The 18,863-nt window shown below is 35.1% G+C and overlaps 1 protein-coding gene across 1 annotated transcript in view; it reads left to right on the plus strand.

Annotated features, from left to right (window-relative positions):
• Positions 1-3,239, plus strand: part of LOC132120900 (ras-related protein Rab-26-like) — a 73,025-nt gene extending 69,786 nt beyond the window's left edge. Inside the window, exons 6-9 of the mRNA XM_059530121.1 lie at positions 353-418; positions 533-589; positions 1,129-1,205; positions 3,081-3,239. Coding sequence (XP_059386104.1) covers positions 353-418; positions 533-589; positions 1,129-1,205; positions 3,081-3,183 — 303 coding nt within the window. The 3' untranslated portion in view covers positions 3,184-3,239. The remainder of the gene's footprint in view (positions 1-352; positions 419-532; positions 590-1,128; positions 1,206-3,080) is intronic.
• Positions 3,240-18,863: the final 15,624 nt, after the last annotated feature.

The raw sequence follows: 18,863 nt of genomic DNA on the forward strand, positions 1-18,863 counted from the left end.
GACCCTTACTGTTTGACTCAGAGTGTCATTGAATTTTATCACTGCTATGATTCCCTGCTTTCAGTATTAACAGGCGGCTTTCATTAACCTGTGGTCAGGCTTTATTTGTCCGTTGGGTGTTTTTCATCACCCTCTCTGTATCTCTCTTTCAGTCTATCTCCTCTCTTCTCTCTAATGCGGTTTCTCCTGGTCTTACTTATTAGCTCTTTTTCTAGTGTGACTGCAAATTCACTGTAGCAAACACTCCTGCCCTCTCATACCGTGTTGGAAAATATTTGCATGTGCAGGAGAGGTTGTGGTAATTTCCTGTAAATTTACAGTACAATTACTGTCAGTTGTTCTCTTTTCGCAGGCCTGGCTCACAGAGATTCATGAGTTCGCTCAGCAGAACGTCGTGATCATGCTTCTGGGTAACAAGGTGAGTGCGGAAGCTTATAGATAGCTACACATTGATTGGAAATCAACACTAATAAATAATGCATTATTTATTAATTGATTGATTGATTGATTGATTGATTGATTGATTTTTCAGGCTGATGCTACACATGAAAGGGTTGTGAAGAGAGAGGAGGGTGAAAAACTGGCCAAGGTTTGTATATATATATATATTAGTACGTGTAAGTGCAAAATCTTTTTAAAAAGGGGAAAATGGAGATAAATGCAAATCGCTCATCTTATTTAGCTTCTTTTGTTGTCTTTTAGAAGAAGCACAATTATTCATAGTGTATATGTGACAGAAACACACTTATGCATTTATTTTGGTCATCTAAGCATGTTTTTAAATACAAATTATTTCTTTATGTGTAAAACCTTGAAAAATGTTTGAATGCATCTTTAAATGGTGAAACATCAAACCGGCATCATTTCATGCATTAACTGAAACTGTAATTACATATACACAGCAAACTAAATAAATGCATTATTCAGCCTCTTTTATTGTCTTTGAGAGGTTGCCCTGTTTAAATTATTCATGCATATCTGACCCAAACTCATGCATGTGTCTTGATCTTAGAGGGACCCCTCAAATGAATGCTGAAGCACTGATCCCACTGTTTATTAATGCATGTATTGTTTAAAGTCTGCATTTTACAAGAAAGGAAGAAGAGCATTTATTCTTTCTCTCTAAAGGAGTTTGGCGTTCCCTTCATGGAGACCAGTGCTAAATCAGGCCTGAATGTGGAGTTGGCCTTCACTGCAGTGGCCAAGTAAGTCACATCTGTGCATTTTCCTCCACTGAGAATCTGCAGAATGGGTTATTATCCGGTAACTTGTTGTAAATGAAGCTGAGAGAACCAAGATGAATGTTATTAATATGCTGAAAATAGGAAACAAGCATTCCTTGCATGTTCTCTGAGAGTTCCTGCTTGTGAAGTCACATGGGCAGTCTTTGAAAACGTACAGTTTACAATATTTTATGTAAAAGTGTGTCAGTTGTGTGTCTGTTGGTAAAAAACACAGAGGGCTGATTCACTGAATAAATGTGAGCCACTTTTGCACACAGTATCAAATTTCTAGTTGCATCATATTCATTATTCTTCTAATTTAACCAATTTATACCAGCTAGAATGCATTTACTTTTATGCATTTAGAAGTTACTTTTATCTGAAGCTGTCACAGTGTCTGGGTTGTGTTCCCTGGGTTTCCACTAGGTGTCCTCCTTTCTCACGGTGTCTGTCTCCTTATCACTTCCTGTTCCCTTATTTGGTCACCTTCCTCCTGTTGAGTAATTGATTGTTCCCCACCTGTCTCCTGTTCCCTCATTCTCCTTCTGTGTATTTATACCCGGTCTGTCTGAGTCTGTGTTACGGAGTCCTTGTTTAATGTTGAAAGTTTATTCATGTCCGTCGCTTCTTGCCTTGCCTTGCCTTGCCTTGCCTTGCCTTGCCTTGCCTTGCCTTGCCTTGCCTTGCCTTGCCTTGCCTTGCCTTGCCTTGCCTTGCCTTGCCTTCGTTGGATTTGGATATTCTGGTTTTGACTCTGCCTGGACTGTTTACCCCTTTGGATTACCCTTTAAATAAATGACTTGCCTGCAATTGGTTCCCTCTCCTGTGTTTTCTGTAACACCGATCGTGACAGAAGCATCTTACAATATGCATTGTTTAATGATAATTTGTGTCTGTATATTGTAAAGAAAACACACATTTTCAGTTTCTCTCTAAATAATCATTGCTATTCAAGCATTTAAATTCAGTTTCAGTGCAAACATGCCTCTTTTCTGTGTAAATGATTTTTAAATGGCATCTTATTTACAAACTTAATACTATTCTCCTGGTACAGTTAGTGTGGTTTAGTTTACATACAAATTGTGATCTGTTACTCATTCCGACGTGCATGACAAAAATTGTAGTTAGAAATGTAATGCATTACATACATAAAAAAGTAACTGTAGTCTGATTACGAGTATTTTATGTAATATAATCTAATTACAAGCACTTATCTGATTACATGATGCAGATCACATGTAATCAGTTACTAGCAGTGGGTGCAATTAATGTTGCACTCTGCAGTGATTTATTTAAGATTTTGTTGCAGTTTAACCAGCTTATTAAACTGCATTTAATTGAAAAACGTGCATTCCTGTAACTGTTAAACAGGGTGCGAGTAAATGCCAAGATCATGGATCTGGTTCCGATCGAATGCATGGACTGATAAAAAAATTTACAACATGAATGCAGTTAAAGTCGCTTTGGAGGAAAGCGTCTGCAAAATGCATGAATATAAATCCTCCACAAGCCTTACAATCGACCCGTAAATTGGGGTATTGCACACTGCAAATTGCATATTAATGTAAAAATGTATTCATAATGCATCGAATAATATTGAACCTACTCAAGGTGTTTTTATTTTAAAATATGTGCAGAACATTAAAAAAATATATCTGAAAATATTTTAAAATAATAACAATGATATATTAGTTATAATGGTGATTCCTGTGTAAATAAGTGTTGAGTGTTAATTTTGGGGTGTGTTTGTGCAGTTAACAGATTTACATTGAATCCTGTGCTAATTAGCACAGACAGCATGTGCATCTAAACACAGTAATCAGCAGAGGATCTGATGTCTCCCTCTCCGTCTCTCAGGGAGCTGAAGCACAGGGAGATGAAGGAGCCTAACGAGCCCAAGTTTCAGCTGCAGGAGTATGTTAACAAGGAGATGAAGGGAGTCGGCTGCTGTCGCTCCTAAACCCTCTCTCTCTCTGTCTGTTTGTGTGTTTTTCCACTTTCATCCTCTTGCCTGTCAGATATTCTGCGGCTCTGGAGACTTTGTGTTTATCTTTGGACCTCACAGCTCACAAACAATATCCAATGACACAAAGCAAACACGGCGTAAAGAGCAGCAGTCATCAGAATGCAATTGACACGTCCTTAAATATTTGCACCCCACATAAACACAGACCCACCTCTCGGAGCAGCTGCGAATGTACGTTCAACTCTCATGACCATGAAGTTTGCTTTTATTGCATGAAAAATCATTCAGTAGTTAGATTTAGAAGCACTTTTCTGTGGCAGCTTCAACTGATCCCAAATATGCGCCACTTTTACTGTTAAAAATACCCACAAGTGTGTCATAAGCACAATGTGTCAAATCATAATTAACAAAGACTTGCCTTGTTATAACATGGCGTTTTCTGTGGTTTCATTCTGTAAACGGCTTGCAAAAGATAACCCTCAATTAAAAGAACCTGTTGATTTTTTTTTCTTATATCTTATATTATCTTTCTGTTCTTAAAGCATAGATAATGATAGCTGTAAACTTTATTATTGTGTCTCTTTAAGGTTAAATTTGCCAGATTTTTTTCTCTTTTTTATGTACAATGTCTGTTTCTTTTGGAGGCTAAGGAAGCTTGTTTTCTGCCACAAATATATATATATATATATATATATATAATAGAATTGTGTGAAATACAGTAAACTTGCAGTTTTGAGATGAAAGTCCAAATTGTGAGATATGAAAAAAAAAAGTTGTTCTTTATTTTCTTTTTTTATTGAAAAAAAAAAAGTTAATGAGAAATTTAAACTAAAGAATTAGTAGAAAAATTGTCAGATTAAACAGCTGCAATCACCTTTTTGTGTCGTAAATGTTTGTTTCAATTAAATTTATCAAAGGAAGTCGCTTTTTTACACTTATTTGCATATTCATGTCATATTCTCTCCAGTTTTGTCTTTGTTATTTATCAATGTCTTTTCATCAAATATGAACTAATATGAAAGATGTATGTATTGTACATATGAAAAATATCATATGGTACTTACAGTAGTTTGCATAACATAGAATTGATGTTTTGTTAAATGCCTTTATGTTTAATGTCCTGTACGCTGAATATATACAGTAGAAAGCTGTCATTAGAGTTAGTCTTTAAGTGATGTTCCGAATGTGCCCGAATTTAACAAGTTGATGTAATGTCAGATTCTGTGCGTACTGTGCATCGTTTAATATACCGTGCTGTACGAATATTTTTCAGTACTATGACTTTTGCACTTTTGTTCTTGTTGTTGCTGATATTTTAATATCATTTGAAACTAAAGGAGGAACCGTTTATGGACTGAAATGAATCTTTTGTTGGTCAGGAAATTTCTACTGATGTGCCATCTTTAACTGCTCAGAGATTTTTGACAACAAATCAACTCATGTATGTAAGTTGAATTTATTTTAAGAAATTAGATGAACTTGTAATATCAGAGAAATGACAAGCAATGATATACAGAACTTTTTTCTATCTGGTAGGTCAATGCAAAGAATTGATCTCAGTGTGTTTTTTTATTTTATTTGTTATTTTTTCTTCTCAAGGTTTTTATGTAATGTGTATTGTATTCCCAACTATAAAATCTGACAGTGAAGTGAATTCTTCTGCTTTGGTGTCTCAGTAATATTATACAACAGTGACCTCTCATGGACACAACATCACATTGCTGCTCCTTCCTTATAAAACAAAATAACCATGAAAACCAGTTTTCTACTGTTTACAGATTTCACAATATCAGATATGCATGCATTCATAGACACTTTCATACAAAGCAAATTACACATGAGAATGATGCAAGCAGAAGTCATTAATCCAAGCAGTGCATCTTATTTGAGCTCTTTTTGTTTTTTTGTTTTTATCTTTGATGATATTCAATAATGATCACTTTCAGCATCAAATATTAACCCTTGTGGATTGTTCAAATTCACTACCCTTTCGAGTTGTTCGGGATGAAAACATCCACTCAATTAAACTGCTGTAAAAATATATAAGATTCAGATTTTTTTTTCAATTTTTTTTTGCATAAATCTGTTAATCAACCTCAGTCCTGATCAAAACTACCAAATGTTTTTAAAAAAAATCCAAGATTTTAACTCTTTAAATGCCAAGTTCATAAATGATGTCACTGATTTGGGGGGGGGGGGGGGCACACAAAATGACTTATTTTCAATATAAAAGTAATTGTGGCTGGATTTTTTTTTTTACTTTTTATAACAGTCTTGGGCATGTCAAAGATTAGTAGAAACATTGGCTTTGATGCATTTTTAGTTTTTGTGCAGCATTAGATTTAATTTTTTCTCCCTCATTTGTTGTTGGTGGCTGTTTTTGCCCCATTGACTTCCATTATAACGACATTTTTTGATTGCAAAGCCATGACACCATGTAATCATGCATTCTTGATTGTTTGTGGTTTTCCCTTTTGGGAAGAGGTAAAATTTGTTACTTTTACAGTTGATCACTAGGTGGGACCATTAACCCTTTAGATAGGCCTGTGCAAAAAAAAGGCTTGGTTTCTGGCTTGTCTATGGAGTTATATGGAGTATAACAGCAAATTATAGTGTTTGTGTGTGTGTGAGATTCTTGATTGTTTGTGGTTTTCCCTGTTGGGAAGAGGTTACATTTGTTATTTTTACAGTTGATCACTAGGTGGGACCATTAACCCTTTAGATAGGCCTTTAGATAAGCCAATCTTGTAACTAATCTTTGACATGCCCAAGACTGTGATAAAAGGTAAAAAAAAAAATCCAGTCCACAATCACTTTTTATATTGAAAATATGTAATTTTGTGTGTTTTTTTTCCCAAATCAGTGACATCATTTATGAACTTGGTAATTAAAAAGTTAAAATCTTGGATTTTTTTTTTTACAAATTTGGTAGTTTTGATCAGGAATGAGGTTGATTAATAGATTTATGAACATCCCGAAAGGGTAGTGAATTTGCCCACAGTGTACCGTTGAGTTTTTGAAAAATTTCAATATGTGTCAAAATAAGATTTGTCACCAAAAAATCATTCCATTAGCTCAAACACAGAGAAAGTTGTGGCCAAAATAAGACTCAACTTTACCCCCTAGTGGACGAAAACGTCCCCAACAACCCACAAGAGGAGCACATTGCATCTTGAAAAGCATTGTTTAGGGTTTAGCTGATTAGGTTTAAATCAAAAGCGGTAACACTTTATAATAACTTTTATTTATAAATCAATAACAAAATAGTATATAATGCTTAACAGATCATTAGTTAATATATATTCACATAGGTAGAAATATGAGATAATGTTCTTGTTAGTGTTTACTAATAAACTTCCTAAACATGAGATTAAATGATGATTAACTTATGATTATTTAATGTAAATTGAAATACTTGCACATAACTTTCAGTTCATAAATTCTTCATTTGTTAATTTTTGTCTGTTGTGTAGACCTTTATTTGCATGTTAACATATACAGTATTTTCCATGATTCATAAATAAACAGGGAAAACAAATCATTGGTCTTCATGTGTTCTTTTAAACGCTGACATCGCCATGACCTTCTCTGTCGTTCAGCTTGGATGATGGATGAAGATGTTTTTCTGCTGTTTGTACAGGGTTTCACGAACACACGTCACGCAGAAGCTACTGAGAAGAAGGGATCTCCGAGCTGGTCATCAAGATATTGTCATCAGGGTCACAGTGTCGTCACACTCGGCTGATGGAGATGTTTGTGTTCTCCTCGTACAGAAAACCATTCCGTTATCTGACTGCTCGACGGGAATGTTGTTGTAACAGGAAACTATTATTATTATTAAATCACGATGATAGAGACTCCTGTACAAATGCATTTCTCACTGTGCTGTTCGAGGAAAGAAATGAAGTGTTTTTGATTATAAGTTTAGAAAACATCAAGGGAATGTGAGCTCTTAGAGGACAGTTCACCTTGACATCATTCCAAAACCTGAACAAAACATTCGATAATACACCAAAGAAGATATTTTAATAGATTACATTTTTTCTAGCCATGAAATGAAAATCAATGGGGCCCTATTGATTTGTGTGCTTGTCCACAGTTTTTGGATCCATTTAAAAGTTTTAAAGAAAATAAATAAAAATAAAAGCAAGCAAACAAACATGAATTAATGCATATCAACTAAATTTGCCGTATCAAAGTGCAAGAAGTTGTAAAGTAACAGCACATGCGGATTTGTTGGTGATGCTGTGTCAAATCCTGTTCTGGACTTCAGAGCTTTTGTCAAATATCAAGGACTTTCTGATAATGTTTCGGGTGACCTTTGACCCACCCATCAGGGCTGAGAACAGCATCATCCATGATACATAAACAAGGTCACTGTGAGACTGTTGTGTAGTAACTAGCCTTCTGTTTATTTAAATGATTTATTTTTATTTTTAAGTACAGTTAGTGATGACTGTGATATTTCAGTTAAACACAGGAGGGCAGTGTTCCTCAATAATCCCAGTTGTCCTCGAACTACTACATGTAATGTAAAACAGGTCCAGAAATACTGTAAGCACTTACAACTGAAGACAGGAGAGCTCTTGAAAGACTAGAAGGTCCCGAGCACATTTAATATTTATTTATTTATTTGATATGGACATAACAACAGCATTGGACAAACCAGATACATTGTTTTTTTTTTTTTTAGTGTTATAGCAAAACTGCTAATTTCCAACACTTGTCCATAGGAGGCTACACATTTCACAAAACACAACAGTAGACAGTGAAGACATTTATAATGTTACAAACGTTTCTGTTTCAAATAAATGCTTTTGAACTTTCTGTTCATCTGTGAATCCTGAAAAACAAATGCATCACAGTTTCCACAGAAATATTGCGCAGCACAACTGTGTTCAACACTGATAATAATCAGAAATGTTTCTTGAGCAGTAAAACATCATATTTTCATGATTTCTGAAGATCATGTGACACTGAAGACTGGAGGAATGATGCTGAAAATACAGCGGAGCATCACAGAAATACATTACACTTTAACACAGATTCACACGGAAAACAGCTGTTTTGAATTTAATGAATATTTCAAAATGTTACTGATTTTATGGTATTTTTAATAAAATAAATGTAGCCTTGGACTCCAAAAACATGAAAAAATAAATCTTATAGACCCTGACATTTTTAATGGTGTGTATATATACACACAAAACTTTTTGACAAAATAATGATAATCTTGAATAGTCAAGTTGGGTTCAATTACAGTTACAGTTACAGAGAGGCCTGTCTTCATGTGTGAGCAGCTTTCTGTTGTTGAAAGCGAGGCTTATCTTCATAAACATATACATGTGAAAAACTGACCTGGGACTCACACACACACACACACACACGCAATTCCTGTAATACACTGCAATCTTTAATAATTAATCTGTTAACAGATGTAGCCAGTGCTCAGCATTGTTTCTTTCTGCATTAGTACAATCCTACAATTTTATTTGCATTTTTACATTGTAGTTGCAGAAAACTGTGCCTTTCTGCATCAGGTGCAAACATGCATAGTGATTGATGAGACATGCACAACTGTGTTGTGAGTTCATATCTGGTGCATTTATGCTGGTGCATGGATTGAAGATTGATTGTGCATTAACTTAAGAATAAAAATCAGAAAGAGCTTTTTTTTTGCCAAGTGTGTTGCCAAGGAATTTGTCTTGTTGTCATGACCTTCCAGTAATGAAAGTACAGACATCCATATCATTTACGAGAATAAAGTGAAATAAAACACTAATAATAAAGAGAATGCAATATGCTAATAAAATATAGAGAAAAAGGAAATATCAATAATTGTGAATGTGCATATGTGCTATTTACAGATGAAAAGTTTTGAGAAGTTATTTAAAGATATGCAATCCTGTGATGTGTTATGTGTGGTTCAGGTGGGATATGGCCTTTGGGAAAAAATAGCCAGCTCTTTAACCTCCTGTCTGTAAGCAGACTCCTCACCGTTCTGGACGAGGCAAATGACCGCTCACAACTTCAGGGGCTTGACAGAGGGGTCTTTTGAGGTGCAGTCATCTGTGTAGAGGCAGAAGAGCAGTGGGGAGAGAACATAACCCTGAGGGGCGCCAGTGCTGATCGTGAGAGTCCTGGATGTGAGTTCACTTAACTTCATTACCTGCTGCCTGTCTGTCAGGAAGCTGGTGATCCACTGACAGATGGAGATGGGTACGGAGAGCTGGGTTAATTTGAGGTAATAACATGCATGATGGTACTGAAGTGGACGCAAATAAGATAATTGCAGAATAAAATGCAGAATATAATGCAGTCCCATGTTGACTGCATCATCCATAGACCTTTGAAGAGGATCCAGCAAGGGTCCAGTGATGTCCTTCAGTTAGGCCAAGACCAATCTCTTAAATGCGCAGTAGTTCGTCTCTTGTACAGCTGATGTTGTACAAATGACTAAACAAATAAAAACAGCAAAAGAATGGGAGAGCTCCACACCGAGGCGGCCATACGCTTAATGCTTGATACCCAATTTCAATGATGCATAACCGTAAACATGTTACATAAATATAATTTGGTGTGTGTCCTGTGCATGTGTGCCATGCCGTGTCTGTTGGACTGGCGCTGGCTTTGTTTATTTGCTCAGATTGATGAGGAGGATGTCTTATCTACGGCCCAGCATGACCGCAGAGCTCTGTCTCCATAACACTCCACTGTTTGCCTTTCCTCTGATCACGTGTGCTTTGTTTTTATTCCTCACACACATGCGCTTTAAAGTCTGAATGCAGAAATAGATAAAGATCTTGCATGTTTCTTTTGCTCATTCGTGTGTTTGTTACAAAATATCAGTGCTGTGATGATGCTCAGAGTGTTACCATACGTTTGCTACGGCATTCTGGATGACTGTGAGTTTGCAAAGTGGTGGAAAATTTCCAGTACATTTCCAGAAACCTTATGAAACGCTTGCTAAAAATCTTGGAACGTTTCTGGAAATTTACCAGAAATGCTCTACCTCGTTGCATCCCTAGTTGCTAGGATGTTGTTTACTTACCTGAGTCAACAGTGCTGTATAAATGCCTACTTTAAGGTGGTCTTAACTGTTCACTGGTGCAGAAGATTAATTATTACAAACAATGCATCATAATCTAATCATCTAACATGGCTAATATACCTTGCTTATATAACCCTGCAGAAAAAAAAATAAATAAATAAAAATCTGAAGGCGGTTTGCTTAAAAACATTGAATATAAGCATCTTAGATTGGTTTAATCTTAACCGGTTCATATGAACTGGTCTCCAGGTGCTTCATCTTTTCCATCCCACCAGTCTTTGACTTCCTGTGAGCACCAAAAACACACAGAGAGATTCCACATCACATATTTCCTCTCCATTATTCGGCTTGAGTAAAGGTCATCACTCTCCTTCGAGAATATTTGTTTTTTCAACGTAATCAAACAGCAGTGTGCTCAGTGAAAATACATGATTCATCTAAAGGACTTTCAATTCGGAGAGCCACATGAGATGATTCTTCAGCACCATGTTTATTTGACACTGGTTTCCCTTTGGTGAAGTTTCGGGGTCAAAGGTCAAGAGACTTCATTTCCTCGATCCTGTGTGCAGCCAGTAAAAACACAAAGACAGGATCTATAGCCTTACATCACACTGATTGAAACTGAATTTTATTCACACACTTTAGTTGAATGCATTTGTTCACTGATGCACAGAAAGGTTTGACAGACTACTAGATGTTTGTATTTTAATGACATAAACTGAACATGTTAAGCCACTACTGGGCTATAGATTTTTCCCTATCACTCACTTACAGTAATTTAGACCCTTCCTGGCAAAGTTAATCAAAACCTGTTTAAACACGGGCACACCTTGCTAAATTATAAATTGTCACCATATACAGTAACCATATCAGTTTAGTTTCAGTTGCAGTGTGTTCAGTGTGAATCTAATTATTGGTGAAAATGTCTGAAACTGCATAATGTAATGACAAATCATACTGAAAGAAAAGCACCTCAAGATATTATCAAAGCACTTTTGATTACCAAAAAAAAAAACATTGTTTCAAATATTCCAGTCATAGTTGATCATTGGATTGATCCACATGAGAGGGCAAATTAAGTTGCCCAAACACATCAAATGCATGATTAATAATCATACATTCACAACATTAGAGTTGCATCTCCAAACGATGCAAATGTGCAACTTATGTTTTAGTGTGAATGTGTAATGCATGTGAATGCACTCTTAAAGAGTAAGGCATAATGAATTCAAATGCAGTACTAATCTACTCATTATGATGTTATTGCATGAACCCAGGTTTGCACAACTAAAAAAATATGTAGGCCTAAATTGTAGATGTATATGTTTGATTTGAATTTAAAATTTCCATCCATTAGGATTACACAATTTCAACATAAGTCAATGTTATGCATATTTCTCAGCCAAACAGAAATGAAACAGGTCAGATTTCAATATTAGCACTAAGAAACAGAAGCTGTTTTAAATCCACAACAACCAGGGAGGATATATTTATCATCAATAAATCCATTTTGTCTCAGTGTCATGCATTTTGACTAACTGATTTATGCTTGTTCAACAGCTAGACATATTTTTACCACATTCATACTTTTTAATTGAATACATTTAAAGGAACAGTGTAAATGGCTTTATTCTTTCAGATGAATTCAATTATAGTTATAGTGAAAAATGTCTTGGGTCTTCCAAGCTTCATAATGGCAGTGAATGGGTGTTGAAATGTTGACCCCTAAAAAAGTGAAAGTACTTTTTACAATGGATGGATGCACTTTTTTGTCAGTCAAAATCTGAACACCCATTTACTGCCATTATGAAGCTTGATAGAGCCAGGACTTTATTTTTTAATATAACTCTGATTGAATTCGTCTGAAAGAACAAAGTCATATACACCTAGGATCTCTTTAGGGTGAGTAAATCATAGGGTAATTTTTGGGTGAACTATCCCTTTAATTGTCGTCATTCTATTATAACTAGATTCATTAACAATATAATAATTATGATATTTATAATTATATATAATTACGTAATTCTTTGATAATAACGCCTTTTGAGATGGTATTATAGTTTATATTAATAGATTAATCATTCATTTTAATTGTTTTATTAATTTAATGTCATTTTTTGTATTTTTGTATAGATGTCTGTATAGTTTTTATTAATTTCATTTCAGTTTTAGTTTTATTAGTACATCAAGTTAAACTAAACGAACATGTGAAATGTTTGCAACTAGCTGAAAAAAAAGTTTTTATTTTATTTACATTAACATTTAATTTATTTTTTATGGTTTAGTTAACTATAATAATTCTGCAAATAGTCGATAAATTATGCCATGATTTTTGAATCTGTTTTATGAAATGTGTGACTGACAAATATTCATCATGTAACTTTTATCAGTTTGATAGACATCTTATATGGAATATAATTTTATGTGTGTGTGTGTGTGTGTGTGTGTGTGTGTGTGTGTGTGTGTGTGTGTGTGTGTGTGTGTGTGTGTGTCTGTGTGTGTGTGTGTGTGTGTGTGTGTCTCTGTGTGTGTGTGTGTTTGTGTGTGTCTGTGTGTGTATGTGTGTGTGTGTTTGTGTGTGTGTCTGTGTCTGTGCGTGTGTGTGTGTGTGTGTGTCTGTGTGTGTGTGTGTGTGTGTGTCTGTGTGTGTCTCTGTGTGTGTGTGTGTGTGTGTGTGTGTGTGTGTCTGTGTGTGTGTGTGTGTGTGTGTGTGTGTGTGTCTGTGTGTGTGTGTGTGTGTGTGTGTGTGTGTGTCTCTGTGTGTGTGTGTGTGTTTGTGTGTGTCTGTGTGTGTATGTGTGTGTGTGTTTGTGTGTGTGTCTGTGTCTGTGTGTGTGTGTGTGTCTGTGTGTGTGTGTGTGTGTGTCTGTGTGTGTCTCTGTGTGTGTGTGTGTGTGTGTGTGTGTGTGTGTGTGTGTCTGTGTGTGTGTGTGTGTGTGTGTGTGTGTGTGTGTGTGTGTGTGTCTCTGTGTGTGTGTGTGTGTGTGTGTGTGTGTGTGTGTGTGTGTGTGTGTGTGTCTTCTTAGCCGAATCGTGCATTCAGACAGATGTTGTATGTAGGTGAGGAGTATCAGTACGGGTCAGTGAGGACACTGCGAGTAAAAACACTGAATTTTAACTATTGTGTTATGAGCGATGAGTGTATTGTGTTTCTAGCCTCGGCTGTCGTTAAAACCCACTGACCCTGAGGTGAGGTCGGGGGAAAGTGTAGATGAGCTTCATTGGTCAGGTGTTGTAGTGAGAGATCGAAGCTGTTGCTATGTGTGTGGAGTAGAAGTGAAGCAGGAGGAGTCTGTTTAGCGCTTCCAGGAACACCTAAGCCACTCGTTTTGTATTAGGAGGCACTGAGAGAACATGTGTGCTAAAACAGCAGACTGGATAAACAAAGGAGGGAGTACCACCGATGGACGCTTTTGTCCATGCCACCTAAATCACATGGCTGACGACTTTTACACTGTGCTAAATGCAGACTGCTCCTCAAACAGCTAGTGATTATTCTAACCACAGGTTCACAATGTTCACGACAGTCCAAAGCTGCCATTACCTTTTGCATAAAACACCGGTGAAGCCATGTCATGGTTATGAGACTCTCACATAATGCAAACGTCTGTCAATGACTCGGAGAGTGAGGCATGTGAATTTGCTGATCGGTGTCTTAGAGGACATCAGACCACCTGTGGATATCAGTGGAGCTCAAGAAACAGTGACCCAGGAACCACGGGGTTATGAGAGAGACTGGACCTGTAATTAGAGGAAATGAGAGCAGGCTCATACTCAAAAATACTGGAACAGAATGATTCCTTAATGGTTCCTCAATATCTGGGTCATTCCTGGCACACAGACTGCCATGACATCATATAGCATGTTAGCATATAGCATGCATTAGCATGCTTTTGGCTAAAATGTAAAATTAAAAAAAAAATTTCTAAAGTTGAAAATCATTATTGCTATTTTTTGTCTATCGCAGTTATAATATTTTATAATTAATGTAATATATATATATTGATATATGATAAATAACAAATATAAGACCATTTTCTACAGCATTGTTTTGGCAGCGAATGAAAGTGAAAATGTAAATTTGTTTAGTATATAGTAAAACATTTTTTTATTTACTTAATTATTTATTTATTTTTCACAGCATTTTCTGGCAGCAACCAAAAAAATAATATTTAGTGACCTGTGAAGTCTGATTCACACATTATTTTGAATCATTGTAATGACTCATTTAAAGCGACTCTTCACTTATACTTTTAGAGTACGTTCAATGTTTTTTTTAAAATTGCAAATAAATTAATAAATGCATGAATAAATAAGTAGAGAGATAAAGAGAGAGAGATGGTTCTTCTAAAGGACACAGAAACAGGATTGAGTTTGTCAAAATCGTTTTAAGAAAAGCATTGAGATCAAATGATGCTAACTCAGATTAGATGGGAAGCATCCAATCTAATAACCACAATCATTTACAGACTTTATTTTATATTAAGACATTTATGGCTCTTAATTTACAGTATAATGTTATATATCTGACCATGTTTAGAGGGCATTATGTTTTAAGCAAACTTTGTTTGGGCAGATGCCAGTCCAGTTCTGACTATCTTTTGTTCGGGAAGGTTTTGGAGGATCTCATGATCATACAGCAATTATCTCTCAGATGATTATCAGAGGAAGAATCAAGGCATTTCATAACGTAAACACTGAAGTGTGTTGCATGCTGATGTTGATTTTGTTTTTAATGCAACAAACCAAAAACTACTGAACTGTACAGGATGAGAACATTCCTAGTCATTTAGATGCATGAAAGAAATGGTTCATTTTGTGTGGGTACATATCAATCATAAAAATGTGTATAACACAATATTACATAAGTGTCTCTAAATCAACGTAATGAGGAAGTATTAAATTCACTGTGTCTCAGTTCGAAGTTCAGAGATTTGTGAAGAACTGCTACCGTTGGTTGATCTGCTTTGTATACCATAATATTATGACTATTTGTTGTATTGTAATATATTAGTGTAATAAATCACAGTGTATGTGAGGTTTTATGCCGAGCTCTTTTATTAGCAAACAGAAGATCAGAGCGGTGGTTCATCAGTAACCCGAGAGCAGCTGTTCTGTCTCCTAGCCAGACGTTTGCATCGCAGAGACCGCGCTCTGATGTGTCTGTTCGGAGATTGACGCACTGGTGTGGTCAGACACGCTCGAGTAGGTTCAGTTCATCAGTGTAATCAGTGCTGCTGCTGTGTGTGGACACAGAGAGGAAGATGGAGCTGATGCTGGAGGCAGATTCACTCTGTAGATCGAGTTAAAGAGTGTGGAAACATTAAGGATGATGCATTAGCTCTACTGTAGCTGAAGCAGGCTAAAACAGGGCATACTCATCTGAAGGATATGGAGAAATTGCCTGGTAACATTTATGATGACTGTTGTTGTTGTTGTTGTTTATTAAATATTATTCTTCAATAAATAAAAGTAGTATTTAGTATCGGAAAACGGTGTGCGTGTTTGTGATGGTGATTTTAGTAACATTGTTCCTACATTAGATGTTCACAAGAGACTGTGAGTCAGCAGTAAAGACTTTTAAATTGAAAGAGACTGAAACAGGGTGTTAACAAGCAAGTTTTTTTACTTTCAACAAACTGTCATCAGAAATCTCCATTAACGGATGAAAGATAATACGACAAAGATATCGCTTTCCTCAGTGGACATTAATACTAATGTTTTATTGTGAATATTAGATTGAGCTAAATAATGAAAGCTGTATCAGATGCAGAATCATCTCACTCAGTCAATCTGTTATTTTACTACTTGTGTGACATAGCGCATATATATATGTATATGTATATATATACTGTTCAACAATTTGTACACATTTTTTTTACAAGAGCATAATCAGATATCTTCTTAATTTTTACAGTACAAAAAAATAAAATTATTCACTCTACTATTAAAACTACTGATGGAACAATTATAAAAAAACAATTATAAAACTATTTATATATGTATATAGATTTTCTTTTATTCATTTGTATTTAATTTATTTACAAATATTTAAATTTTTTATAAATGCATTTATTTAGTTACACATTCATTCAAAATAACTACCTAAGTAAGGTAAATACTTTTTTTTATGATAAGAAACCCAACGGGGTTACAGTTATAGGCGTTGACTTTATAAACTACATAAATCAGTAACACTATACACGTTATTCTATGTTGGATGAAATGTCCTCAGATGAACCTCTGACCTTTGCTTGTGACCTCACGGATCAGGTCAATCTTCAGGTCAGAGATTACGAGCATCAAACCACGTCTGTACCAAATCATCAGTCCCTTAATAATGTCATTGTTATGCGAATTTCACGCCGTGCTCTTCATCATCATTTTGAAATGCTCCAATTAAGCGAACACCAAAGAGTTTGAGGTCTGAGTATCTCGAGTCCTGATCTTAGACTTAGTGAAATGTCACGGACGAGGAACAGTTGATGCATCAGTCGATTTTGATCTGACTCAAACGGCATGATCCTGCTGCCACAGGCGCGTCTGGACACCAGCGCTATTGAGGAGCTCATCATGTGTAGTCAGGGATGTTAAAGGTGTTCGGGTCAGCTCTCGAATGGAAACACAGAAGCGCAGTTGAGTTGCTCTGCGTCAGCACTGTGAAAACAGTCAAAAGTCAATGTTCTGTCACATGCTGTCAGAAAAACAAGCAATATTTGGCTTTATAGAACTCCTTAATCTACATTTTTCATGAACACCGACGTTCCTGTGATTCATCATTTTAAATTTCCAGTCAAACTGTTTTGTACTCATTTTTCTTTACATTTCATCAGCCGTTAGGAGTTAAAGTGGACTAAAGTAAAATATATTGGAATATATTGGAAAATATAATGCGATGCATTAAATAATACATTATACATCCATATATTGGAAGATATGCTTGTTTTTCAATACGTATGCGTGGACCATGATATTGATACTGTATATATTAATATGAATAGCATTGAAGACAAAAACTTCACTACATTTTCACATGTAAAATCTTTATCCAAACTTAATTTTATGTTATTGCATAGGTTTGCTCAACACAAGTTCACAAACTTTATAAAATGTACCGTAGTTAAACATTTGATATATGATAATATGTGTGATGTATGTAAGTAAAAAGTGTTAACTGACAATAAATATTATCATTTTAGGATTTTCAATATATAATAACATTTTAGGATTTTTGTACACCAAGTTTAAACTAAAATATTAAACATAAGTTTTTTGGAAAATGTGATGTTTTGATACAACATGGTGCATGGAAAATAACAATTTGGAAACTTAACAATTGGAAATTTAAATATAATAAATTAAATTCAAAGTAAATAAATAAATAAATAAATATTTATGCATAAATTATATTTGTACATAAAAAACATAACTTAATAAAAAACTATCCATATACATATATTTTAAACAAAACTTGTGCACAAATAATTCATTCATTAATATTCAATAATTCAAATAATCAGTGTTCAAAAGTATGTATGTATGTTCAAATATATTTGAAATGTTTATATATTTATTTATTTAAATGCTTCAGTAGTACATGAGACTCAGCTGATTTATGCACCAATCAATTCAAATGAACATCAGGTGAATTATTCGATTCCATCTTTAAGTTATTAATATGTAAATAGAGTATTACACAGCAAACACAGCAACCATTGCTAAAAGAAATCTGTTTACTTCGAACCTTCGAAATAATTGATTGTGCTTCAGAATACACTCTTTTATGATGGTTGAATCTTCTGGCTGATGTTCTCACGCTGCTTGTGCTGTGGGAATGCAGTGCAATTACAGTTATGCAATTAATAAATAGTCCATTTCTCTTGAGTTACAGTAACGCAGGTTAAAGGTCTTGAGCTTCAGTAATCAGAAGGGTTACATAAGAAATGTCCTGCATCAGAGCGAAGCTCTCTAAACATTAGTGACTGACGCTCCCGAATGTCTGCGTGTTTCTCAAATAAGTGAGTCACTCAGAAAGGAAGAGGCTGAAAGGTTTTTGCAGAAACACGCCATTACTTTTGTTGAGCCGTTGAATGGGATTTGTTGACTTATTCATAATTCACATTATGAAATGAAAGCACTATTTTGATTCAGGCAGGAGAAATGTTTGCCAAACAAAAGTTGTCAACTGTTTTCATACTGAATAACAAGCTTGCTATTTCACTCCATTATGAAAGAAACGCTTCTGCTTTAATCCTGATAAACAACTGCATTTCCTTTTGTATTGTAACGTCCGGAGAACTTCTGAATGTTTCAGTCTTCTGTTTATTAATCTTTCAATTGTGTGTCTATTTCCTCTTCATGTTAAAAACAAGCATACACTCAACACTTCATGAAGGATTTCATCAGGTGTCATGTACAGGTTTATCAGTTTACTAATGCTTAAAATTGTGACATTTATGAGCAATTTATGAGTGGAAATGATTTCTTTATTCAAATAATTTTTTTTCAGTGCATATCTTAGTCTCAAATCTGACTTATATTAATTGTTGGAGTTATTGTTGGTTATTGTTGGAGTTCAAAAAGCTTTCTTTCTTACTTTCATTCATAAAAGTTACCCAACATA

Source organism: Carassius carassius, chromosome 39 (assembly GCF_963082965.1).
Source record: "Carassius carassius chromosome 39, fCarCar2.1, whole genome shotgun sequence".
Taxonomy (NCBI): domain Eukaryota; kingdom Metazoa; phylum Chordata; class Actinopteri; order Cypriniformes; family Cyprinidae; genus Carassius; species Carassius carassius.